This window comes from Suricata suricatta, chromosome 7 (assembly GCF_006229205.1).
Source record: "Suricata suricatta isolate VVHF042 chromosome 7, meerkat_22Aug2017_6uvM2_HiC, whole genome shotgun sequence".
Taxonomy (NCBI): Eukaryota; Metazoa; Chordata; class Mammalia; order Carnivora; family Herpestidae; genus Suricata; species Suricata suricatta.
This window is the reverse complement of record NC_043706.1, coordinates 128,591,702-128,603,984: the sequence shown is the minus strand read 5'-3', so window position 1 is coordinate 128,603,984 and position 12,283 is coordinate 128,591,702. Positions and strand designations below refer to the sequence as shown.

The 12,283-nt window shown below is 45.2% G+C and overlaps 1 protein-coding gene across 1 annotated transcript in view; it reads right to left on the bottom strand.

Annotated features, from left to right (window-relative positions):
* The window catches only part of UST (uronyl 2-sulfotransferase), a gene marked incomplete at its 5' end in the record, with an annotated part of 185,662 nt that overhangs the window by 112,768 nt on the left and 60,611 nt on the right, over window positions 1-12,283 (bottom strand). The window contains one exon of the mRNA XM_029943248.1: window positions 4,380-4,459. Coding sequence (XP_029799108.1) covers window positions 4,380-4,459 — 80 coding nt within the window. The remainder of the gene's footprint in view (window positions 1-4,379; window positions 4,460-12,283) is intronic.

Sequence of the window (12,283 nt, the reverse complement as noted above, 5' to 3'; positions counted from 1 at the left end):
AGTGCCCTGGCTTTGTGTGGGTGGGGCGGCGGCAGAGGATGTGACTGCTCCCGCAGATGGCATAGGATTGTTAAAGGAGCAGAGGTGCTCAGGCCAATCTCCCCCCCCCCCCCGCTTAAAGCCCTTGACTGACATCCATTTTTGCTGCACTTATCCTTGGGGCTCCCATCTCCAGATTCCTTTGGGTCCCTCTCTTTGTCCGGTTTTAGCTCATGCTGATCCCTGTGTGGCCAACACCCTTCCCCTTTGTCTATAGCTGACCTGTCCCTTATATCCCAGCAGCGATGGCTCCTGCTCTGGATGTCCCTTCCGGGAGGTAGGGTCCCACCTCCCCCGCGGGAGACGCCATGACTCTCTCTCCCAAAGTCCATCCCACTTTGCTGCCATTCTTCCTTGATGAAAAACAACAGACCCTTACCCTAAAACAAGGAAAACATTTCTAGTTCATTGAGGAAGTCGCAGTCCTATGTCAGGGTACAGAACACAGAGGGTCCCCAATAAAAGATGTGTTTAACTGAACAAAATGGAACAGAGGATGGAGAAATCGGCATGAGCCGGGCCCTCTCTGCAGACACTGTGGAGCCACACAGGAACTCAACTGTAGGCTCAGATTGAGGCTTCCACAGGGGCTCCTGGGTGGCTCAGTCAGCTAAGTGTCTGACTTTGGCTCAGGTCATGATCTCACAGCTCAAACGGGAGTTTGAGCCCCGTGTCAGGCTCCATGTGGACAGCTCAGAGCCTGGAGCCTGCTTTGGATTCTGTGTCTCCTCTCTCAAAATAAAATAAAGGGCTAAGCAGTTGCCAGAGACAATGTGTCATTTCTAATACACAGTCAAATAGACACACAACCTGGATGGGAAAAAAAAAGTCACAGGTTATGCAGGAATTCCAGCTGAAAATTAATAGGAAGATATGAGGAAAAATGATTATTGAGATATTATCAGAGGCAAGATTACTCGTAACAATCGCCTTCATAAGCAAAATAGGAATATATGTTTCAATTTTGCTCAAGTATAAACTGCTATAATTTATTAAGAATTATCTATTTTGGGGGTGCCTGAGTGGCTCAGTTAGGTGTCTGACTCTTAGTTTTAGCTCAGGTCATGATCTTGCACTTCATGAGTTCAAGTCCTGCATTGGGCTCCACACTGATGGTGTGGAGCCTGCTTGTGATTCTCTCTCTCTCTCTCTCTCTCTCTCTCTCTCTCGGCCCCTCCCCATGTGAGCTGTTTCTCTTCTCAAAATTAATTTTAAAAAACTTTAAAAATCTGTTAAAAAAAAAGAATGATCTAGGGGCGCCTGGGTGGCTCAGTCGGTTAGGCGTCCGGCTTTGGCTCAGGTCATGATCTCGCGGTTCGTGGGTTCGAGCCCCGCGTCGGGCTCTGTGCTGACAGCTCAGAGCCTGGAGCCTGCTTCAGATTCTGTGTCTCCCTCTCTCTCTGCCCCTCTCCTGTCAATGCTGTCTCACTCTCTCTCAAAGATAAATAAAACATTAAAAAATAAAAGAATGATCTATTTTGGTACACATTTTTAAAGTGTGCATAATAGTATATATCTGGACTTACCTTATATAAAACAGAATTATTTCCCTGTAAAAAAATAAATTCTACTTTGCACATATGTAATATCCTTTCCTCAAAAAAGCTGAAGGGCTTTCCGTCATTCATGTGTTTGGAACATCCCCACTAGGTAGGAGTGGGCAGAAACTGTTCCATTGTATAGATGGGAAAACAGAGACCTCCCATCCCCACCCAGAGGTGAAATGCTAGTCCAGAGTCGGTGGAAAGGTCTGACATCTAGAGGTCCTGGCTGCCAGGCCAACACTGTTTCTGGAGATGCGGTGTCTTCCCAAAAGTGTTAATCAATTTTTTTCCTTTCATGATTAAATTAATCAAGATTAAACTCTCGGACATGTATGTATGCATTTACTGTTTTCTATTTTTAATTATTATTTAAAAATTTTAATGTTATTTATTTTTGAGAGACAGAGACAGGGTATGAGCAGAGAAGGGGCAGAGAGAGAGGGAGACACAGAATCTGCAGCAGGCTCCAGGCTCTGAGCTGTCAGCACAGACCCCGACCCAGGGCTCGAACTCACAAGCCGTGAGATCATGACCTGAGCCGAAGTCGGATGCTCAACTGACTGGGCCACCCAGGCGCCCCTGTATTTGTTGTCTTTTAAATGTTTATTTGAGACAGAGTGTGAGTGGGGAAGGGGCAGAGAGAGGGGGGACAGAGGATCCTAGCAGGCTCCGCACTGACAGCAGAGTGCCCTATGTGGGGCTCAAACTCAAACTCATGAACTGTGAGATCATGACCTAAGCCAAAGTCGGACACTCAACCAACGGAGTCACCCAGGTGCCCCTCAGACCTGCATTTAATAGTAGAGGCCGTGGTAAGATATGTTATCATGCTGTGCTCAGCCCCGCTGACCCGATTAAGGTACTGGCTTTGGCTTATCAGTAGAATTTTACACTGTCCTGAGTCAATTATTAAAATCTGTTGCATTGCAATTTGTTTTGGCTGTAAAAAGTTGACCCCTGAAGCAAGAAGAGTTAAATCAGAGGTTAGAAGATGTCAGGGGTGACACAGAAGGAAGCTCAAGAGAAAAGCCAGCGTGGAGGTGTGTGTGCGCCTTCCTTTCTGCAAGTCATAAAATGCAATGCCTAAAATAGCTAACATGGCCTCATTATCCAGTTATGTCTAGTTATGTGTTCTCGGCGGACGGAAGTGAGAGGCAGGGCGCGGACCCCAGACCACCGGCTGCTCTACAAATGTGCTGGGAAACTCGCTCAGGCTCCCGGGTCACGGAGGCTGCTCTTGGGAGTCCTACACGCCTAGTCACCATCCAAGGGAACTCTGCTTGGCAGGTAGGCGGGGGATTGCAGGGGGAGCTCACTTCTAAAGAGAAGGCAGCACTTCCTCTTTGCAGCTCCATAGCCAGCTCTGCTGAATCTCACTCTCTTAACCCTTGATTTGCAGGAGGCCTGGTGCACAGCAGGGAAGCCCTCTGAAAGCTAAAACCTCCTCCCAGTCTCTAGACTGGAGAAACTGAGCCTGGCAGCTCAGGTGTGAACTCAAAAGCAGCTAACACTCAGGCAGAGCCCTGTCTTTCCCAGAGCACTGCCTCCCTGGGGGCCTGGTCCCGGAGCTCTATCAGCGGAAACCAACTGGGAACACAGATGCAGGCTAGCTTGAGGAGAGGAGGAATCTGAGAGCCACTGGTCACAGTAAAGCACAGTGACAGGGCCCCAAGCTAAAGGTGGAAGAGAATGCCCAGAACTTGGAAGTTAGCAATGGAACAGATCAAGAGTCTAAAAACCTACACTGGGGGGCACCTGGGTGGCTCAGGCGCTTAAGCGTCCAACTGGGGCTCAGGTCATGATCTAGTGGTTCATGGGTTCGAGCCCCACATCGGGCTCTGTGCTGACAGCTCAGAGCCAGGAGCCTGCTTTGGATTCTGTGTCTCCCTTTCTCTCTGCCCCTCCCCAGCTCATGCTCTGTCTCTCCCTCAAAATAAATAAATAAATAAATAAATAAATAAATAAATAAATAAACAAACAAACAAACATTAAAAAATAAATGAAATCCTACATTGGAAGCTTTGCATTATTATCAGAAGATTCCTGCAGCCGAAGAAAAAAACAGATTTCTAAAATACCCCCACCAGCATCAAGTAGCAAGATTTAGAATAATCAAATGCAATATTAGAAAGGTAGGCAGAGAGGCCAGTGCTACCATTTTGGATCCTAAAAGATACACATGACTCCACAAGTAAGTTATTCCCAGAGTCCTGTGTGGGGTTAAATTGTACAAAAATGTGCAATGAAATATTTCTTTTGAAATACCTATCCCTTGCCTCTGAATTTATTTGTTTTAATACTTAGCCGAGTTTTTTCTTTAAAACACAAGTATCAGGAGCGCCTGGGTGGCTCAGTCAGTCAAGCATCCAACCTCAGCTCAGGTCATGATCTCACGGTTTGTGAGTTGAGCCCCACATTGGACTGTCTGCTGTCAGTGCAGAGCCTGCTTTGGATCCTCTGTCTCCTTCTCTCTCTGCCCCTCCCCTGCACCCTCTCTCTTCCTCTCAAAAATAAACATTAAAAAAAATCACAACTATCACATCAAATGGCTTTGTGTTAAAATTATTTCAATTTTTCAAAAGATTTAAGATTAGTATTCTAGAAAGAAATGAAGCTTCTGTCCAAATATTTCAACTTTGGACCCCTCCACAGCAAAAATAAATGGATTTTTTAAAAAGTCCCTTTCAGGGCAATTATACTACATTGAAAATGAAAATGGATTTTAAAATAATTGTTCGTTAGGAGTTTAAGTGCTAAAAAGAAATGAAAGAACCATGAAGCTGGAAAATATCTTACCTTGAGAAGTTGAGGAAATGAACATGTCGAGTGAATAAATAGGGTTGTTCGGCAGTACTTATATTTTTAATCAGTTCCATCTATTAAAAAAAGTACAGCATTAGCATATATAGGATCTAATTTACCAAACTATATTAAGCTAAAGGTTATCTTCCCTACTTCTTTATCCTCACTTATTACCTCTTGGACCAGGGCCAAACAATTGCGTTTTGTACAACATTTATGAACGTTACATTAGGCTTCTTGCTGAAATTTATAGACTTGTATTTAATTTAGTTGATAGCTGCCATGAAAACAATGTGACAGGATAAGACATTTGAACTTGAGAATTCAGTGTGTGGCTGTACTGAAATGCAAGTTAAAAAAATGTCTTTATGTCCCTTCTTTGAAAGTCAAAACAAGAGGTTAAACATTATTTTACATTTCTATAATGAAATTACTGAGGTACGCAGAAATATTCGAAGCTAGTTCCACAGAATTTGAAAGTGGGAATAAAATGAGGCAGTACCTCACGATTTTCCTTTTCGGTGACTAAAATTTACAAAGCAAGTATTTTATAGGGAGCACATAAAACACCCCAAACTTCTTGGTTTTCCAGTGGGCAGTCATCTGAAGTATTTATTTGCAATTATCAGCAAGGCAAAGAGGAGTTTGTATTTGTATCAACTAACGTTTATGGTCTTCTGGAACGTGTCATGATATGGAAAATGTTTAGTAAAATCTGTTAGAAATTCCAAGCATTCTTAGGACTCCCTGACTTCCTGAATTCCACTTTCCTTAGATTTTCGAATTGGCCCCATCAATACTGACACACAGTGGAATTATTTTTAAAGCACATTGAAAATTGCCACTTTGGACACACATCAGGCGTGCAGTACGTCTTCGGAAATAGTCCACGTAGAACTCTGGAAACAAAGGCAGCCGTTCGTGCGTTAGCCACGGCAGCAATGACCACAACAAGATCCGAGTCTGGACCTCCACGTTTGTGTCGAGCAGGACAGAAAACCCGAACCTGCCTGGTTCCCTCTTGGCCAGCACAGGGCTGACATGTACATAAACGCTCAACAAATATTTGTTGAATGAATTACCTCCAACTAGTACCTGCGTTATAGATTGTTACACCAGGATCTCAGTGTTGAAAGCCTTTAATTAGATATTCAGGCTCACCAAGACTGTTGGACGAAATGAAATTGAATTTTAGAAGCAAATGACTTGCACTTCATAACCCTGTTCATCAGGGGCAGGCGTGGGTAAATAATGGTCTGCCTGTCCCCAAGCCTGAGCATAAAAGGAAACTGAATCCTGCTCCTTTATCTTTTGTTTATTCTCTACGTCCCCCACCCTCCCCCCTTTCACATCCCAGCACCTGTTTTTGGTGACTTACTGCTTGGTCACACTGTAAATTCTCATTTTTGATGGTTCCAGATTTGGAAACACAACCAAAGAGATCTGTTTGCTTAGAACCATAACTCTTCATGGTGTGTATATTTACTATAAAGACCACGTAATGCTTTAATCTCTAGATTATTTTTATTCGACTATTTCTCTGCACACTGGAGAGGAATAGGAGAGGGCCCCCCGATACCACACAGGAAGAGCGGGGGCATGAGTCAGGAGAACAGCTGTTTCTTTCACCCATCCAACATTACAGTCCATCCCCCAAACACATGTGGATGTGTTACATTTAAGGGAAGAACAGTAGAGGTTCGATTTGGAGAACAGGGTCACAATAGTCATAAAGCCATCTATTTGACAAGGAGAAATGGACTAGCGGTGACAGTGTGTCACTCTTTCTAGACGTACCTTTAAGTGTAGGAGAGAAGTGCTATGCTCACGTTTATGGCACTAGCGCAGTGCGGTCGGAGGGTACCGCTCTCACACGCTCTGGCGCTGCGCGCAAACAGCGGAACCACCCACGCAGTCCCCGCAAGCGCGGGGCTGAGGCATCATGGTCAAGGTGCCCTTTGCTTGTCTTCACGAATGCTAAGACTTTCCCCGGGCCTAACGGTAGGCAGAGGTCTCCTGTGTCCCTGCTGCCCCTCCCCGGAGTTCCATCCTGGCCCTCCACTGTCACCAGCAGCCTGCGTTTCTCTTGCCTGAGTCTCAGCCACAGGCTGGCATCACAAGGGACAATGGCACTACCTAAAATCATCTCAGAAACCAACTGTCCTTTTCCGTGGCTCCTGCAGGGCCACTGCTGGCCTTCACTGTGACTCCCCTGCCTATATCCATGCATCCTTCATTCGTTCAGCACTTCCTGACCACTTACTAGCTCTGGAGACCCTGGAGATCAAAGCAGAGTGAAGGTGAGTGAGAAGACACAGAAAGACAAGACCGTGGAGTGTCCTAATGGTGTCCCCAAATCCACGACCACCCGAACCACACTCTCAGTCTGCGTCCACCTTCAGGTCCTTACCCAGCTTACGCCATCTCTGGGGAGTGTGGTCCTGACTAATGGTACGATCCACATTTTCACACTTGATCTGGGTCTTTCCTGACACTCGTATATAGTCACTTGCTGAGTCGTGTTGATTTTACCTTTACTATGACCCTCAAGTGGCATTCATGATGTCCTGTGGGCAGCTAAACAAGACCTCTCCTTGTTCCTTCCTTATACCATGTCCAAGTCTGACCATAGCCAAGCGCAGGCTCAAGCTTTCTCTTCTGGAATGTTCTTCCTCTTTTCTCTGCATGTCCAAACCCTAACCACCTTGTATATCGTGCTAAAATGCCTCCCTCTTTCAAAGTAGCCTTCCTGGATCTCCTTTCATTCAGTATCCACTGATGTCCGACTCTGTGTCAGGCAATGTATTGCTTTGGGCTATTGCTATAGAGATGAAAGATCGGGTTCTTGCTCTCAGGAAGCTCAGGGTCTCGCTGGTGAGCTGGGCTGGTAGGCAAGTCCCATTCCGCAATAACTACCATGGAGCAGAACGCAGAGGTGAGGGGCTATCCCTGCCTGCAGATGGAGAGTTAGTCTTTCCCAAGGGAGGCATTCCTGGTGGTTTGCAAGGATCCACAGGAGTCAGCAAGAGGAGGAAGGAACCCGTGTCATTGTAGCCAGAGCAACAGGAGATGCAAAGGACAAAACCCGAAGTGACCTGGGTATTAAAACTATCAGCAGTTCTGTATGCTAGAAGTTGGGTGTAGGATCTGCCAGGCAGTAGAAAGAACTAGAGAGGAAGGCAGGAGTGGGTAACTGAGGGCCCTGCAGGTCACATGAGCGACTCTGGTCTTTATGCTACAGGCAGTCTGTAGTCAGAAAGGGCTTTCTTTCCAGATCTGAGATCAGAGTGGAGAATGTAAAGAAGAAAGGAATGATTAGAGACAGCTTAGCTAGGAAGATGGGGCAATAATCCCCAAAGGGAATGACGGTGGCCTAAACTAAAATAGCGCTTCCTGGTGTGGTCCCCAGACCAGCAGCATCAGCAGCCACTGGGGTCACAACTTGTTAGAGATGCAGCTTCTCAGGCCCCACCGCAACCAACCAAATTAGAAGAAACTCTAGGGGCGGGGCCCATCGGTCTGTGTGGGGGTTTTCTTGTTCATTTACTTATTTTAAGAAAGAGAGAAAAAGCACATGCGAGAGCAGGGGAGGGGCAGAGAGAATCCCAAGCAGGCAGCACAGAGCCTGACACCGGCCTCAAAACCACAAACTGTGAGATCATAACCTGAACTGAAATCAAGAGTCAGACACTTAACTGACTGAGGCACTCAGGGACCCCATCAAGCTGTGTTTTAACAAGCTCTCCAGGGATTCAAAGGTAGTGAGGGTTCAGGACCACAGATGTCAGTCACTGAAAGTGAAGACAGATAGGGAGGTTTAGGGACCTTAAGAAGGATCTTCTCAGCCCTGTGGCCAGGTGGCAGCAGAATGGAAGGAGAGGGAGTTGTCAAGAGAGCTTCCCAGAGCCCTGGCTGGATTGGAACACAGGCTGGTGCCCATTCTTGGAAATGGGAACGCACTGTAGGAACAAGTCCGGCTGCAGAAGTGAGGGCAAATGGGTTTGGCTTTGAACATCTCTGGTTGGAAATGCCGTTGCCTTCTTTGATCTCCCAGGATGTACGTTTTTTACATTACATCATAGTTGAGTTTGTGCGCTAGCTTTGAACCAGAGTGTAAGCTCCTTGAGGGTCGAGGCTGGGCTCTAATTATTCCCCCAGAAAGCGTTGCACAGAACACATAACCCATCATTGTCTATGGCATGAAGATACCCCCCTTCAGGAGAATTTTTTTTGGAGTCAAGATATATATAGCTCACTGACAACAGAATTATCTCTCAGGCAATGTAAGTTAGCCTTTCTGGGACAGACCCATACCTCCGTCACCCTGGTGCTACACCATCTAAAACACAGCGACACTAAACTATCACTTCCTTGGTGGTTGCTGGGCTCTGCACTGCCCAGAAGCTCTTTCTTCACACGCTGTCATTCATCCTCAAACGACTCTGCAAGTTAAGTAGTATTATCTACACTTTACAGGTTAAGATACTGAGGTGCAGAAGGGCTATGTAAATTGCTTGAGATCTCACTGCTAGAAAAAGGTGGAGTCAGGATTCAAATGCAAGTCGGTCTGACACCAAAAATTCTGCTCTTTATCACTAAGCTGCAATCCTACCATTCTCAGTGCTTTTGGATCTATATATAACCTCTTAAAAGGGAGGAAGGGGGTGCCTGGGTGGCTAAGTGTCTGACTTCAGCTCAGGTCATAATCTTGTGAGTTCGAGCCCCACATCGGGCTCCCTGCTGTCAGCACAGAGCCTGCTTCGGTTCCTGTCTCTCTCTCTCTCTCTCTCTCTCTCTCTCTCTCTCTCTCTCTCTGCTCCTCCCCAGCTTGCGCTTTCTCTCTGCCTCAAAACTAAATAAAAACATCAAAAAAAATTTTTTTAAAAGGGGAGGAAGAGGTCGGTTAGCAAAATAACTCCAGGGACTAAAGACGGTTTATTTACGGGGATATGTTTTTTATACCTGTCCTGTGATGTGTTGAAACACTGAAAGAAAGTTACCACAGGTGGAAAAGCATTAAAGATTTTAAAGTTCTCGGTGGGAAAACAGTACTTTTCACAAGAACAGGAATGAATTTAAAATGCTGGGGGCGGGGGAAGCCATGGAATTGAATTTATCTAAAGGGAGAAGTTGAATTACAGTGCATCTGAGAATGAAAAAGAATTGAGCTTAAAAAAAAAAAAAGGCAAGAACCAAACAGAATTTATAATGCAGACGATCTGTGAGGAAGTAATTTTAAATCTCGTTTTCAATCTAACTGGCTGGGACTATGGAGCAGAAAACCTTTACCTGTGTTTCTACCAGCACAGCTAGTGAGTAAAGACTTTGCGTCCGACTTCTTTAGAAAATATGTGTCAGCAGTAATTGACAGAGAGCTGACTGTAGGTCTGAATCCTTGTGTCACTCGTGAGTGACTAGATGCCCTATAATTTGGAAAACATCTTAATGAAAGAAAAGACATGTTTTCAATACATCAAAGTCAAATGAGGAATAGCTCCGAGTCAAAATCATGGCTCTTTAACCTCAAAGCATGGGGGGAGGGCTATAGGCTCCAGTTACAGGGAAGGATGGTTTTACCACCTTCAGCCCATGGCAACAAATGCCTGCAATGAAGAATATGTCCACCAGGGGGGCAATGACATGAACAAGGGGAAGAGGCTGGGTCTGAAGAGCCAAGTCCCTCTCATGGCTACAACTGGGAGGAGAAAACATTTTAATTTTTCAGGTCTTGTTGCTTCAACCTCCTTTTTACCTTTTCTTTCTACTGAGTTTCCATTTAAGGACTCAGCTTCTGTCTGCAGGTATCCAAGATAAGACCTTGTTTGCAGAGTTCATCCTTCCTGTGGCCTGGAGATAAGACTGATTCTCTGCCAATCTCATTGGTTTGATTCCAAGGTCTGCCTGGAGCAGCTCTGATGCCTGGGGACACTGTCACTACAACTATAAAGTCGGGAAACTTTGAGAGTCCTTCTACGGAGACTTTTCCAGAAGGTCTCAAGCAAGGGAAATATGCCTGGGATAAATGTGCAGGCTTCTGAGGAGACACCACTAGATAACACTGCAGAGGAAACACGATGTCTTCAGAGATCTGAGAGACCCTCAGGTGAGAAAGGAACTTTTCTTGCTTAGTGGAGGGTTCACGCTAATGAAAAGACAAGTTTCTAATACAGCCGTCCATGCAATGATTTGTCACTTGAATTGTACATGAAGACTTCTGTGGGAAAATTTCCCCCTCAAAGATACAAATACCTGGGCTCTACCCTTAAGAGTCGAACTCAGTATTTCGTACTAGGATCAGGAAATGTGTGGTGAAAAACCTCCCCAGAAGATTTGATGTCTGTCATGGTTAAGAACTATTTATTTACTGGCTCCCCACTGCCCACTGAATGAAGTTCCAGCTCCTTAGCCCGGCATTCAAAGTTCTCCAGGATCTGACCCCAATCACTTTTGAGTCTCATTCTTCTTGAATACTTGGTCCTTCCTATAAAATGGGATGATAATACGGGTCCTGATAATGTTAATGAGAGGATTAGAAATAAGGTACACACACATCTAGTGTGCCATCTGGTGATTAGCATACAGTGTTATTAGTAAGTCCTCAATAAGCATTCGTCAGAATGAATGAAGAAACAATAGTGAGACTGACTCCAGAAAGGAGATTGTTATAAACAGAGAGGCCAGGGGCGCCTGGGTGGCTCAGTTGGTTAAGTGACCGATTTTGGCTCAGTGTCCCACCTGATCTCATGGATTTGTGAGTTCCAACCCTGTGTCAGGCTCTCTGCTGTCAGCACAGAGCCCACTTTGGATCCTCTTGGTCCCTCCCCTGCTCTCTCTCTCTTTCAAAAATAAACCTAAGGAAAAAAAAAAAAACCCGGAGAGGCTGGATGCCCTTGCCCGAGGGAAACCTAGGAGGGGTCCTCGGGATCTCTAGACCATTTCCAAATCCACTATGGTTTCTTTAGGTGAGTTTTCCATCTTGGAGTCACACCGCTACATAAATATAGCCAGGCTTAGAGCTTGCACTGGTGAGAGAAAGGCAAAGGGAAATTTAAAACGTGGTGAAGAATTTCTGGTTTTGACCAAGGGACTAAAGCAATCGAGAGCGCATGGCACAGGGTCTCTGTTTCTTCCACCCTTTGAATACTTTTCAAGGTTTCGCTCATTTGAATAGCTGTTGAATAGCGTCAGAGCAGATGTGAAGTTTATGGTGAAATAGTAGCCTTTACTGGCATGATGGACAGAAGCAGATACATTAGTCCAGCATTTTCCAGGCTGTGAGTTGGAGTTCTGTGGGATACACATGACAGCCCCAAACCCTCACAAAGGCTCCCGTGGTCAACTAAGACCAGGAAAGTCTAGGAGAAAGCCAGATAAATGGATTGTCGATTTTGGCTTTCACTGAAAGAATTCTCAGTCTTTAAAATGTGAACAATTGTTATAAATCTCTTAGATGGGGGACCCGGGGGCAGCAATTCCTAAATTTATTTAATCATGATATTTTCTTTAAAAAAATTATTTTTCAATTTTCTTAGGGGACTGAGATTCGCAGGAACACCCTTAGAGAAATGCTGTATGATAGTTTTAACAGGATTCTTAACCCTGTGAGACACTTCATTAAAAGAATAGTAAAACACGTTTTCTGGACTCTACCTCGCAATCTCCAGGAGAAGGGCCATGGCAACTATATGTTTCAGAAGGCTCTGTGGAGAGCCGGAGTGGAAAAACCACTGCGTTAGGAGAATGGCTTTGGATTCAGGAAGATGTCGGTTCGAGTCCAAGCTGCACAGACATTCTATTATATTACATTCGGAAAGTGACTTAATCTGGTTGTCTTAATTTTCCCATCCACGAAATAAAGAATTATACTCACTCACGCATATCAGTTTTGGTCCAAAACA